This window comes from Rhamphochromis longiceps, linkage group LG18 (assembly GCF_057381845.1).
Source record: "Rhamphochromis longiceps isolate RC_006_pf linkage group LG18, R_longiceps_female_GT1.1, whole genome shotgun sequence".
Taxonomy (NCBI): Eukaryota; Metazoa; Chordata; class Actinopteri; order Cichliformes; family Cichlidae; genus Rhamphochromis; species Rhamphochromis longiceps.
The window spans coordinates 24,374,805-24,389,749 of record NC_140574.1 but is presented as its reverse complement, the minus strand read 5'-3'; the positions used below and the strand labels follow the sequence as shown (position 1 = coordinate 24,389,749).

General features: G+C 41.5%; 1 protein-coding gene across 1 annotated transcript; it reads left to right on the top strand.

Annotated features, from left to right (window-relative positions):
* Positions 1–6,812: 6,812 nt before the first annotated feature.
* angptl4 (angiopoietin-like 4) lies at positions 6,813–13,076 on the top strand. Its single transcript, XM_085389714.1, has 7 exons — positions 6,813–7,470; positions 8,241–8,351; positions 8,475–8,556; positions 11,019–11,132; positions 11,224–11,319; positions 11,500–11,784; positions 11,891–13,076. The coding sequence occupies exons 1-7, from the start codon at positions 6,943–6,945 to the stop codon at positions 12,073–12,075; spliced, it is 1,401 nt and encodes a 466-aa protein (XP_085245840.1). The 5' UTR covers positions 6,813–6,942; the 3' UTR covers positions 12,076–13,076.
* Positions 13,077–14,945: the final 1,869 nt, after the last annotated feature.

Sequence of the window (14,945 nt, the reverse complement as noted above, 5' to 3'; positions counted from 1 at the left end):
ATTCCTGCACTGCTGAGAAGAATAGCTCTGATTTGCACCGTTACTTGTGAAAACACAGGGAAAAAAGCAAGGCCTGAACTGCTTTCTGGTGCCACAGTTCCAATTAGGATTCTGGATTTGGATTAACGCGGATCAAGGCAGTCACTCTGGGTTTTAATGGGGATTCAGCAGATGGTCAGAGGTCATGCACTCAATGTGGAATCTTATAAATCTTGAAGTGGTTCAAGTGGTGCATTTCCTGAGAAAGACACTGTCTTCTCACAGGAGGTGGGCGGTTTCACTGCAAACAAATTTAGCGTATTGTCATTTTCGCAGCAGGAATAAGAGACATAAGAGCACGATTCCTGCAGAAATGTCAGTGCTAAAGAGTGCACATCTGCTCGGACACACTCATGGGTCAGAGCCTCCACTATTTAGCAATAACACTCTGTAACACAAGCCTACTTTCCTTCTCTTTCTTCTGCAAACCACCAGCTGCTTAACGCTGGGGAGGTTGTCTGCCAGTACCCTCAGCTATCCCACAAAAAGCCTCATTCACAGTCAGATCCCACTTCAGTTCAAGAGTCTCTTCCACCTCCACTCTTGTTGATTAGAATTAATTGAGAAGTGAATTAGTATCATTGTGATTAGCGACCTACACCCTGTGACCCAAAGTGCTTCTTACGCCGTGGTGAACTCAGTGTGCGTGCGTGAATGTTTCATAAGAGGCCGATTAGTTCATGGGAATCAGGCTCGGTAACTGGGGTACACACCAAGGGGCTCATTTTGGGGACAAACAAGGAACAAAGCTGCATCCTCTGAAACCCCAAGGAGACTAAACAGCCACAGAGATTTGCGGTTTAAGTCCATAAAATGTAAAAGACAGGTTCTGGAGAGATCATTCAAAGCCCGCAGCCTCATTTCTGCACAATCCCAAGCCAATATAGATATGTGTTTCTATTTATTTCCAGCTGCAGCATTTAGTTAGGAATTCACGTAAACTCTTTTTGTTCTCCCGTGGCTTATATTTTCAGAGCATCTTGTATATTCCTTGGTATGTACACACTGTTAAAGGAATATATAGAAATGAACTGATTAGGTTTTTGATCTCACTCCACATAAAATCTGTGCTTTAATAAATGAGAGAGTTACAGCCTCAGAGACTGTTACCTGACCTCAAACATGGGGCAGGTCTTCCTTATTTAAACACTTTTGTTCTGATTAAAAAAGATACACCATGATCCCTGTAAATGTTTAGAGTTGCTGTGAGGAGAATATTTTTTGGTTGTCTATTTGTGCAGAGCTAGGCGGGCGTTAGATTTACATTTTTGGAAGTACACTAGTTATTTTCAATATTGAGAATTTTGTCTTCTTTTTTTTAAAGAAAGAAAATAAGTGGCAGTCATTCCTAAGTAAAGGTTAATTATGAAGTACCACAGGGTTCAACGCTAGGACGAATTCTATTTACATATATACTGTATGCTTAACTTAGGCAGTATCATTCCAAGACGTGGCATACCAGGGCTTTCTTCCAGAAAAGAAAGTTCTTCATTCCCACTGTCACCAAGTGCTCGCTCATAGTGGGTCGTCTTATTGTTGTGGTTTCTGTATTATTGTAGCGTCTTTACCTTACAATATAAATACCTTGAGGTGACTATTGTTGTGATTTGGTGCTATATAAATTGAATTGAATTGAATTGAATTGAATTGCTGGGACCAGTTAGCGTTGCACAGATGTGAAAAAGCAGCTTTTGGGCTGTTCTCTCAATGGCTTCTCTGGTTGCTTTCATTAGTAACCATCCCAGCAGTTCATCTTGGTGCTGTGCTTTTATAGCTGTTGTGTAACTCTGGATTTTGTGGCCAGAAGGGAGGAAAAAAAACACATCACGCTGCAGAATTGACTCAAATTCTTGGTGCAATCTGTCACCCAACTGTCCTGATATTACATTTCTCTGCATAGTCTAACAGAATTTAGCCTGAGGACGACTATTACTATTCAAAGTCTTAAATAGATAGCATTAGTTTGCTCAGTGTACTTGGTTTAACCCCAAAAGTGTGTAAAACACTGTGGATCTCCGGCACCATCAAAAGAAAAAAAATTGTATGATGGGAAGACAGCTGCTGTTCTCAGCCACAGTCTATACATATCTAAATTTTCCAAAATGGAAAATGTGTGGGCTACATTCTGTACTTTTCTGCTTCCTGCATCTGGGTTACTCATTTAGTCCATAAGCAATAAAAAAATAAAAATAAAAACACTGAGGGAAAAGCATCCAGCATCTGTCTGCATGTGTTCCTTATATGTCCAATCGGAGAAGTTAAAATATCCAAAGCTGTCAGTCGAGCAGAAGCACCATGTTCTTTTGTATCCTGCAGCATGTCTGTGCATGTGCGCCTGAGGTGAGGTGACTTGTAAAAGGTGTTTGTCTGTGTGCTCTGCAAGAACGAATAATTATATAGACACGCAGTAGACTGTGTGTTTTGTCAGCTGCACAAAAAGAGCAATAGTAATTATTCATTCTGTTACCTTACATAACTTGTTTTTTGTCCCAAATGTTTTGAACTCAAACAGAAAAATGGCTCCATGATTTTACTAAAGAACTGAGAAATCACAGTTCGGTTAAGCAGGTTGTTAAAGTTCACAAACAGGCATAAAATCTGGCATTTAGTGTGTGGACACTGAAGGATTCTCTTGGAACATGCAATATGTAAACAGGTCCATGTATTGAACTGTTTATTTCTATTATCCCCCTGTATCCGCTTCTTCTATGTACCCAATGAATCCAGCTGGAGGTGAAACAAGTCACACCTCGTGTTTCAGGACAGCTGGAGGCTTAAAAGAAACTGGCAGGTTTTGATTCGCTCGATGCTGCGTCGCATTCAGTATGCAGTGCTTAAGGCGAAAGCAGTAGAGCAGGCACTGAAGACCCACCACCGCCATCACCCCTCCTTGTAGACAGATGAGTACAAGTCAAAGTTGAGCAAGTAGGCAGGGTATGCTCTCGCTTCTGGCCACTGGGAGGCAGAAGTGCATTTTCTTTGGCATTTATTTGGAGGACAGGAGCTGGAAAACTGGTTCTAGCTAGTTCCCCTCTACATCTGGATGGTGCCTGAGTATATCTCTGCTTAAATAAATGTCTTCAAAGATGTATATTTTTAAAATGTCCACTTTTTGCTGTAGTGTCAGACACACCGGTCTGATTTATAACTGTAAATTTGAATAAATGTTTAATTAGCTGTGGCTGCAATCCACTATGGATCTCTTATAGTTCATGTTCCATGACTATGAGGGCCACCTTTCATGTTACCGTTCCTTTAAATAAAAAAAACTAATACACCAGGAGTAAAACTGTATTATTGTAGGGTCTTTGCCTTATAATATAAAGTGGCTTGAGGCAACTGTTGTTGTGATTTGGTGCTATATTCAATAGTTAAAATTGAGTTTAAGTAAAAGCTATATATATAATTCTGATGTCACCCCTATTATTAAAAATAAATAAATAAATAAAACCAGCCTTTTATCGATGACCAGTCCTGTTGTACGCAGGCCTATTCGTCTAGAGTTGCATCCTTAATCCATCTTCACTGAGGCAATCACAGAGCAGTCATGAGCTCCATTCGCCGGCTGTGCAGTCGGCTCGAAAGGTCACTGCTTTCCTGCTCCTCATGAATATCTCATGATGTGTGTGATGGATGTGTTTGAGCCTGCCTTGTGTGATCATATATTTATCATCTCTTCAAACTGGGACATGAAAGAAGAAGCTTCAATTGTTTTCTTTCCTCTGGGTTTTTCTTCAGTTTTTCATTTTTATTTTTGTTTTATTCATTTAAATCTTTTTGGATGTGAATTTCCAGCAAAGACAAGTGGAAAAAACTGTGATGTAAATCACCCAAAAACCTCGTGAAACAGCCAGCCCATGAGAATCGGTTTACTGCCTCCAGCACCTGCTTTTCTTTTCTTTTTTCTTCTTTCATTCTTCCCATTTTCCATTCCCTCGTGCACAACCATGTCTGTGGGGGTGAAGGGGGGGCTGCACTAGGATTTACAGATGTTCTGTGTTTGGAATCTGGGTAAAAGGTCAGCATGCCGGCCAGAGATGGGAGCGGCCATTTTGGGAAATTGAATAAGCAGCTGTGGCAGTGAGGTGTGGATGCGGTGATGAGCAGGGACACACACTCGCTCGGAGGAAACGGGGGAGACTGATTCCCACACTGTTTAACATCCATGGCATTAAACAAATTTTTAAAAAATGATAACAACAGTTTTTGTAATCAATGGGTTTAGTCTGTTCTGGGGTAAATATATAAACTGTCTGCTCCTCAGATCTTCATGTTTGAGCTGATTTTATTCTTGTTTTTACTCGAATACTAAGCTCTGGGGTACTTGTACATACTTTGAGTAATTCCAGTAGCTACTTTGTGTCGTAAGTCCATTACATTTTGATAGATCGTGTACTTTTTACTTTACACTTTTTGGATCGCAGTTACCATTTGTCGTATACATTAAAACTCTACACATATGATCTTGTAAAATATAATAACACTGGCACTGATTAAAGTTTCCAGCAGCATGTCAATAGATGTAAACATTAAAATGCAGCTTAATGTTAATAGTGTACCTGCAGCATGCTATAAATCACATAATTAAATGATATAGAACAGAAGAGACGGCTTTGCTGTGGGTAATGAGCACAGTTTGTGAAAATACTTGTGTGTACTTGAGTAAAGCATCTGACTACTTCTACCCCTGATGAAATCTAAATATCTGAAAGACAACATTTCTTCTAGACAGTCTGAAACGGTCCAGTGTGCTGCATGTCAAGGTCTCCTTCAACAGACACATTCAAACAGCTTGTTTTTTTCCACACATGACAGATGGAATATTTAGCAATCTTTACAGGTAAAAAGTAATCCTTACTGTAGCTCACATCCCTCCCAAGTTCTGTATTGTCCTGAAGGACTGCGTAAAGGCTGGTGGGTAATCAGCGTGTACCATCATGACACACGTAAACCAGACAGTCATCGGGTTCATTACAGGAATTGTTGGATGAATCGAGTCTGTTTTTTGTTATGCAGTAATCCTGCTTGTCCCTGCTCTACAACCACTTGGCCTTTCATTAAACTGTAAAAAAAAGATAAATTCAGTAAATATACAGAAGATGTTTACGTTCAGTGATAATCCTGCTCTACTGTAACTGAGAGGATATGAATCATCCCTGCAGTGCGTCAGTTTGAGAAACAAAGGTAAATGTGTGTGGGTTGACCTCAGCGCTCCTATTACATGAAGGGCATAAAACTGAACAAGAAAAGCCTATTTTTAACCGGAGCACTGAGGGCTTTCAGTGGAAACCCCTACCCTGCTGAGGCTTTGGGGGGAAAATAATGAATGTTTGTTGCATTCCAGTCCATGAATGAGGGTGCTGAGTTTCCCCATCCCAGCACTGTCAGCAGTCTCTGAGTCACCTTTCACCTACTTAGTCTGGTCTGCAGACAGGAGAGGGTTAACCAGGACCTTCATTTGTGGTCTCCCCCCAGATCACGTAGGGTTGCCAATAGAGGTTGTTTAAAAAAAAAAAAAACCTAGAACCCGTAATATTGACAGTCTCTGTGCCGTGTGAACTTTCCCCTAATTCTCACAGTGCTCAAGGCTTCTGAGCAGCAGCAGATCTTTACTATGGAGAACCTCAGGCCAAATAATACGAATGTTCCTCTTCCGATGACACACATTCCTTGTATTATCCAAGGAGTTATGATAAAGAAAAATCCAGATAAAGACTAAATAGCCATTTCTCTGGACTGACTTTTTCCCAATAGGATGTCAGAGGAGAAATTCAATAGCTATTTAATTTTATCTTTACCCATTCTTGGTATTTTTAAAGCAATTTTTTTCATTTTAATTTCTTTGTCCCAAAGTCTCCAAGATGAATAATTGAAGATTATTTATATTTTTGGAAACTGGGTGATTGTGAGGTTTTTTTTAGTGTTTAACACAAAAGATAATTTAAGATTTCAGTGGACAAACGTGCGGTTTCACTGTTTTCTGACATTTAATAAAAAATGTAAGTTGCTCAACAATAAATCCATTAATGAATAAAAATATTCAGCTAAAGACGCTCGTTTCAGATTAATGGGTTTCATTTCAGTGGTATGAATTTTAAATATTTCAAAGTTTACTGTGAAGAGAGATTAATTTAGAATTCAGGTATGGATAGATTTGTGGTCATCGTGCACCTTCTCTCGTATTTTTAATTTGAATCACAGCTGTAACATTTTGACTCTGACATTTTCACAGCTTGCTATCTGCTAAAATAAAAACAGCATGAGGCACATGAACTAAATAATACAAGCGAGTACAGAAGAACACAGAAAATTGAATGCTGGCTTGATTTTAAATGATGAATAAAAGAAGTTCAGCTATTTCACTGTCAGCATGAACTAAGGACACAATGAAGAAGCTCAGTAAAGGTCTGTGCTTCATCTTTATCCAGCACAAACTCACCAAACACAGAACCACATTGTTCATCAAAGAATATAACCTTTTATCTGGCTTCTGATATCATTGTCAACTGTTCATGTACTCATAATCATATTACAATCATAATGATCAGACTATACTACTATTACAAATCATAGAAGGGTACACAACTGTCCTGTCTCCCAGCGCACAGAGATGAACACCACTTTATCATTTCTGGCGTCAGCCTCTGACAGGAAGAGTTAACAGAGAGGTGGAGGAGGGACAGAAACCTGAGAGTGACTGCACGCCTCCTTCTCCTCAGCTGGCCAATAGCAGGCGGCTCACAGCTTTGACTTGACGGCTGAGAAACTATATAATAGCAGCACTGAGCTTGTTTATCCAGGAACCTGAACTATCAGATCCAATTCGAGAAGAGAAGGCAGGACACTGCACAATTCTGTGCACAGTTTACAGACGTATTTCAGAAGTTTAGTAAAACGGCAGAAATGAAGACAACACTGGCAACTCTGACTCTCTGCCTGGTGGTGCTCATGGCCACAAGTTTCCCAGTGGAGAGGAAAAGAGCCTCAAGCTCTGGTGGTGCTACCAAGGAGAAGCGTGTCCAGTATGCAGCATGGGATGATGTTAACGTCCTTGCCCACGGCCTCCTGCAACTGGGCCAGGGGCTGAAGGAGCATGTGGACAAAACTAAAATCCAGATGAGGGACCTGTCAAGCAAACTGAAAGTCTTCAATCGCACTGTGAGCGAACTGGGGAAGGAAAGCCAGAGGCTACAAGCAGAGGGGGAGCTTTTGAAAGCTCGGGCCCAGGGACTGGAAGACAGAGAGGGGCAGGTGCTGAATGTCACAGCCGAGCTGAGGGATAAGGCAGAGGAGATGCAGCAGGAGAGAAGGACAATGAGTGAAAGACTCAGCCGCCTGGAGGAGAAGGTGGACGGCATGTTGCAGGGAAATGGAGGGATGTCTGACATGAATGCTGGTGCCAAGAACAGCAGTGATGCTCACAACATCCAGGTAAGATTATGTGTGTAGGTTAATGATGATCATTAGAACTATGTTGGATAAGTTGAATGAAAGTTAGTCTGGGAGGGAAATTATCTGAAATGAAGCTTTTCCACTGTGTGCAAACCATTTTTCTTAGAGTTAAGATACTTCCATGTAGGCCCCTCAAAGTACAAAGGGATTTTGCACTGGTTATCAAGTCAGTGGATTTACAGCATCCAAGGATTACAAGGTGTGTGTGTCTGTGTGTGTGTGGGGTGGGGGGTGTCTGAACACTCAGTGGTCCTAAATAAAATTAAACAGAGCGTAAGCAGCGGGTGGTGGTAAGCCGGAGTGGAAGGTTACTACTGCAGGCGCGGATAAACGTGCAGTACGTGCAGACAGAGCTGCCGGATAAAAAGGCTCTGCCAGCATCAGATGCAAGAATTTTCCGTTCCGTTGCATTTTGCAGCACAGACACTGAAGGGGCTCATGAAAGTTTTGCTTTCTTAGCAAAGCTTCGTTTACAAAGCATTGTGTGAGTCGGAGAGCTTTGTATGGTGAGCTGGAAAATCCCGAGCGGCGAATGGGTTACATAACTACACCTACACACTATTGGCTTGTCATTGTAGGATAAAATAACAAGTTTCAAGCAACAGTTTGAAACTTACGGGTACCCTATTTGCGGTGTTAACTGGAGGACCTCCTTTGAGCGATGGATTTATTTTACGCACAAACACGTCGTCGAATAAAAATGATATAATAATTAATATTGTTGCACCTGTGTCATATTTTTCTGTCAGCTCATGCTGGAGGCCCAGAACAGACGAATTGATGATCTGATGGAGCGCATCAGACTTCAGCAGGATAAGCTTGACAAACAGAACGTGCGCATCAGGACCCTGCAGAGTGAAGTAAGCAGGCGCCACATTTACGCACACTGCTTGCACAAAAAATTCTTTAAACATCTTTATCGTTATTATTATTATTATTTTGTCATTTTTTTTGTCTCATCACTGATTTGCAACCTTTTTCAGATCCAGCAGTCAAGACAGAAAGCCTCCCAGCGGAGCAGCAAATCCGAGGGTGGTGTCGCGGAGCAGCGCGACTCGCCGGCCGGTAAGTAAAGCCAAAAAGCGTCCAAAATCCCCCCCTTGACACTGTCTTAAGTCGACTCTACAAAATCTGACGCCAAATGTGACAGACCATCTGTCTAGTAAGGCCACAAAGAAGCTTAAATCACTAGCAATTAAAATCAAGGAAACTAATTAATTCGGGACAAGCTTATCAGCTCAGCGTGACGCCAAAAATACCAACAGGTGCAATCCCTGAGAGCGACTGAAATATTAGTATTACTCGTTAAATACGATATAGCATTAACCCTCTCCAGGCAGACGTTGCAGATTTGCAACAGTTAAGAACTAACAACCTGATCACCCCACATACATATTTTATGAGTTTCTTTTACTCAGAAGTAGCACTGCAGGACTTGGTTGTGCATTAGCAACAAAAAACTTAATTTGAGCCTGAGAGGGTTAACACAGTCACGTGTACAACATATTTAAAATATAAAGTATAGATTTGGGGTTTTTTGTTTGTTTGTTTGTTTAATTGTAAGCTGAGTCTATCGTACATTTGAGGGATTTTAATCACAATAGCAACAGGAAGTTGCTGGAATATCGCTGCAGGAGTTGTACGGGAAATTAGTAAGGTGTTTAGTCAGCACCTCTGATACTGTGGTTTACAGTAATTATGAAAGGCTCTCAGACTGCAGGCACGCCAAACAGCTGCTGTGACTGAACCAGCATGAATGACTGGTTTCATCCAGACTGGACTGGATGCTGAACAAATGGGGAAGCGATAAGAAACTCTGAGCTTTCTATCAGATTAGATATAGATCTCATTTTATTCCTTTTTAGTTTTAAATAACGCTGAAATCTGCACATATGGAATAATTGCAGTAATTATGAATGAATACAAATGGAAAATGATATATTCAAACTGAATTCTCGGGTTGTAATAGCCATGTGTGTGAACTAGGTGAAAGGTGAATGTGGCTGAGGTAACATTAGAGTTCGGTCATTGAAATCACAATTACACCATAAAGCTCTGACATCTGCAGGATTCAGGGATGGGGGAGAGTTATTCTGGAAAGGTTTCAACTGGGGGAAAGTTTGCTGGTCTCTGGGAGAATTCAGTCAGGGTCAGACAGCATGCCAGGATTACGCGCAGATCATTTCTGCGCTGTGGAGGAGGGAAAGGGCAACAAGGTTTTCTTGGACTCTTGTTCAGATTTCTCACCTTGGGTCTTAACTAAAATAAAAATAATAATAATAATAAAGGAAAACAAAGGGGAAAGGCAAGCTAAATTTATCTCTGAACTTTGTACAGATATCGTATGTTGTTTTGAAGACACTCACCTCCTCCCCATTTCCAAGATGTCCCACCTTTTTCTGTTAAACAAACATTTTTACATCCCTGAAGAATGAGCAACCTTTGCCCTACAACAATCAAACAGGCATTCCTCCTCCTGAGCCTCCTTTCCCTTTGGTCGTCCTCTCCTCCCCCATCCCTGTGCACCTCCCAGCCACCCCATCTCCTCCTTATTTCCAATTATAATGAATTAGAAATGTGCTAAAGTTCAGGAGAACCCTTGACCCCTGAGCAGACAGTCACCACAACAAGAGTTCATTTCTCTAAAGAAGAAAAGGTCACCTCACACAAACAGATTTTGCTACTGTGTGATCAGCTGATGAGCTTTCACTGAAACAACTAGAACAACCAAATTTAAATCTATATATATGCACAGTAAATTGTGACGAGGCTTTGGCAGGATATTAAACTGCACTACATGATGTCATCCTTACTAAAAAAGGATTATGCCAGGGGTGCAATTAGCCTCATCCCTTATTAAAGCACGTGCCAGCTCTGGAGACCCCTGCTCTGCATACAATAACAGCCCCCCTCATCCCTACACCACGCTGTGATCATTCCCCATGCATGCAGCAGCCATGCACATCTTCGTCACCAAGCGGCTGCTGTGCACGTGAGGGAGGTGTGACAAGCCAAGGGGGAGGAAGGGGGTCGGATGCACGAGCGAGAGGGCGGGGGGTTTGTAGAGGAATGTAAAGGATAGGAGTATGTAACTCTATAGGTTGCACAGCCCAGCACTTAAAGAGGGCAGGCTGCCTGGGAACTGGGAGAAAGGTCATGTTTACAACAGTCCTGCTAAAGCTAGGTCAAAGTTTTTGTTTTTTGTTTTTATCAGGAACACACTCATATCTCCAGACATAGTGATAAGCTTTTATTTTTCTTTCCCCTGGAGATATAGTCTTATTTGAAAACACTCTACTCGAAGTGTGCAGCAGCCCATTACTGAAAGATTCACTAACTGTGAATGACCTATTTCTGAAAGCTGGGTAGGATAACCAAAATAAAAACATTTGAGGGAGCTGGGGCGAAATCTGAACACAGCGGTTGGACTAAAAAGGCAGCATGTCTAAAGCACATCCAGGGAAAAAGGCATCCGTGATACAGTCCAAGTTTTAACTTTTTTTCCTTCTTCTTTGTTCTTTTTCCAGAGACGGCATCGGACTGTCACGAGCTGTTCATGAGAGGAGAGACCACCAGTGGGGTGTACACCATCCAGCCAGCAAACTCAGAGCCCTTTGAAGTCTTCTGTGAGATGACAGCTGGTACGTGGAGCAAAACTCCTTTAGATTTTGAACCTGCTGTTTCATCAGATGGAATATGTTCTGATCATTCTTTCTCTGTTTTTCTATCCAGACGGCGGATGGACAGTGATTCAGAGGCGCCAAGATGGTTCAGTGGACTTTGACCAGCTGTGGGATGCCTACGAGAAAGGCTTCGGCAGCCTGAATGGTAAATGCTTTTGAATTTTATTTCACTGGCTGATTGGTACAGTGTTCAGACAGGTTATCTGCCTTTTAGTAACGTTGCATCAGTGGACAGAAATACCCTCCAAAAACATTTTAGCACTTAAACCTGAAATGGACCACATGCAAACAGAGCTCAAACTCCTCTTCTTTCCTTCCTCTCCAGGAGAGTTCTGGTTAGGTTTAGAGAAGATTTACTCTATTGCCAAAGATGGCAGCTACATCCTCAACATCAAGCTCTCTGACTGGGTGGATGACCTTGCAACCGTCCGTCTCCCGTTCCAACTGGGCGGACAGGAAACCAAATATTCCCTCCAGATTCAGAAGGGTGGCACTTTCAATGACCTCGAGAGCTCCCTGGCCACTGACACCGCCTCTGGTCTGCCTTTTTCCACCCATGACCAGGACAATGACCAGAAAAGTGACACCAACTGTGCCAAGCACCTCTCTGGTAAGATACAATGATGAACATCCTTCAGATATTAACTCGTGATGTGGCTCACATAGAGTCCAGTAAAAACGCATCAACTAACCTAATATCGTCCTGTTTTTTCTAGGTGGTTGGTGGTTCAGTAACTGTGGGCGCTCCAACTTGAATGGCAGATATTTCCAGAGTCCTCCTCCCAAGCAGCGGCACCAGAGAAAGCAAGGCATCTTCTGGAAGACTTGGAGAGGCCGTTACTACCCTTTGAAATCCAGTATGATGATGATTGCTCCCGCTGCAATCGAGAGCAAATCATAAAAAACCAGACGAGGCAAAAACAAGAAGGGTTGTAAGAAGCAGAACTATTGGTTGATGAGGTAGAGCTTGCCACTTCCTTGGTTATCTCCCTTTAGGGACTTAATCTGAGAGCTACAGCCCTCAAAATCAGGACTGTTCTCCAGAGAAGATGAGCAGATTCCTTCCCGGCATTGATGGCCACAGAAGAGACAAAGCTAAAACGTGCAATGGAATTTAAAAAAAAAATTAATATGTCGTAGCATTGCGCAGTTTCTTTCTGCTGGTTTGAAGCTGGTGCTCCCAGTCAACAGGACGTCCCATCACAGCGTGTCCCAGCCTGTCCAGTGAGCTGTAAGCAAAGAAGCTTTTCCAACAAGTCCAGACTCCTCATCACATGTGAGGTGTCAGCTGTGTATGCGGTCTGTTGATAAGTTTGAATGTAGCAAGGACTGTCAGATTTTTAATAAAAAGGAAAGAAAAAAACCATGCAGCATGCATCAAGCAAGCCTTTTAAACCCAATGGGGCAGACCAAATGGAGACTTAATTAAAACAGTCATTTTCTACGTGAACATGACGACAGAAGCATTGTGTAAAGTTGTACTTCACTGTAAACTAGATGCAGAAACACTGTTCCAGCCTTTTGTACCACATACTGCACGTTCTGCCTGCAAATTTGAATCAGTCGAAAACTATTCTTAACTGAGTTGTTCTGATTTTCCTGTGGAGATGTTGTTGATAATAAGTCATATTGACTACTTTTAAGACGAGTTTTTGTAAGTAGTATTTGAAGGACTGTTTTCATAACTATAACTGTTACTGTTGTCCAGTGATATTATCTGTGTCCTTAAGACTTGAGAGCTACTGTAGATGTTTTTTTTCCTTATTTAAATGTTGTAAAAAAAATCACCTGATAAATGTATATATCTATCTATCTATATATGCTGTTTGTAATTTATGTTCTGGTTTTTTTTAAGAGAAAGATTTGGGGCCATAAAGAGCCAATAAAACTGATTGAAACCAATATCTGTGTGCACTTTATCTCTGTTATGTTCAATGCAATTCAGTTTTATTTACACAGCCACAAACCTCAACAGTCACCTCAAGATGCTGTACATGCAAAACCCCAAGAATCAGATGACCAAGGGCGACAGTGGGAAAGAAAACTTCTTGCATTTTGCAGTAAATCCATAACCAAGATGTGATGCAAGGCATGTAGTCTGATTTCACATTGTGGCTACCTCATGTAATTAAACTGATATTTATTTTTCTTACACTTGTAACACAACACTGAGTTTGCTAACCGCGCAAACACACATCTGCACTAAACCGCAGCCGCACGTAGCAGACCTCTCGATCAGCAGCTTATACCTGGAAGCAAACCTTAGTAGCTCCAAGGTGTCAGCTTTAATTTCCAGAGCACCACCTTCTACATCCTTGTCAGGCTTACTGTTAATGTGCTTCATCCACAGTGATCCTCCGAGAACTGACAGCCGGGTCAAGATCAACATCTGAGACAGCTGATCTGAAGGAGTTTACCCTCATCTCAACTCGCCTTTCTCTTCTGGGCTACGGTGTTGCCAGTGAAAGTCGACGGCCTGATGTCACAGCTTGGGTGATGTAAAAAGAACGGGACAGCACTTCCTGCAAATGGAAAGCATTTGGTGACTTGTTGTGGTGACTGTCTGCTCGGGCGACTGTAAGGCATGGGAACAGGTTTTTGTTTTTGTTTTTTTAAACCTTGGTAAATAAGGTTTACCATTTTTTTCATTTAGCATGCATTTAAAGTGTTCTTTCTGCAACTCTCTAAATCAAAACTAAAACCAATTTATTCTTGAAATGTACTTTTAGGGCATATTAAGAAACTGTGGCAACACAAACCTATTTGCATTTGTCTAACACCTTTAAATATCTCTCTATTTTTTTATTTATTTTTTTGGTCGTGGTGGTGGGGGGCTTCTAAGCCCAGACATTGGGATAGTCTAAATATTGTTATTCCCATTTGATTTGCAAAGTTTTATATGAATGAATGTAAACTTGCTAAAATGATTTTCATGGTTCAAAGTCAAGGTGGGCCTATAAATTAAGTAGAGTTTTAATTTGAACAATAAATAAATAAATAAAGCTTTCACTTAAGGCGCTTTTGGTTTATTTGTGTTGACCTCCTGCTGTTTTGTTCTCTTTGGCTCTTTCGGGAACAGTGCCAGTACAATCCAAAGCATTAGCGGTCTGGCTGTACTCCCTACCAAGAAACAGTCCAGTGTTTCTGTTTGTTTGTTTTAAACAAATTAAGCACACACCAGATGAAGCAGAATAATTCATTAGCTTTAATGGAGCTGGTAGACAGATTTGATTAACCTTAATCAAGACCTTTCACTAAACGAATCTAACCAGTTTTCAGCTGTCACTTTATTAGGTACACCATGCTAGTACCAAGTTGGACCCCCTTTTAACCTTCGAATCTGCCTTAATTCTTCATGGCACTGATTAAACAAGATGTTTGAAATGTTCTTTAAAGATTTTGGTCCATATTGATATGAAAGCATCACACAGCTGCTGCAAATCTGTGATGGGAATCTCCCCTTCACCACACCCCAAAGGTGCTCTATTGGATTGAGATCTGGTGACTCTGCAGACCATTTGAGTACAGTGAACTCATTGTCATGTTCAAGAAACCAGTTTGATTTGAGCTTTGTGACATGGTGTGTTATCCTGCTGGAAGCAGTCATCAGAAGATGGATCCACGCTCAACAATATTCAGGTCCATGGTGCTCAGTTGGTGCCAAGGGCCATAAAAGTGTGCCAACTGGCCTGAACCATTGATATAATGCAGGATGGATCCATGCTTTCGTGCTATTTGTGCCAAATTGTGACCCTACCATCTGAATTTTGC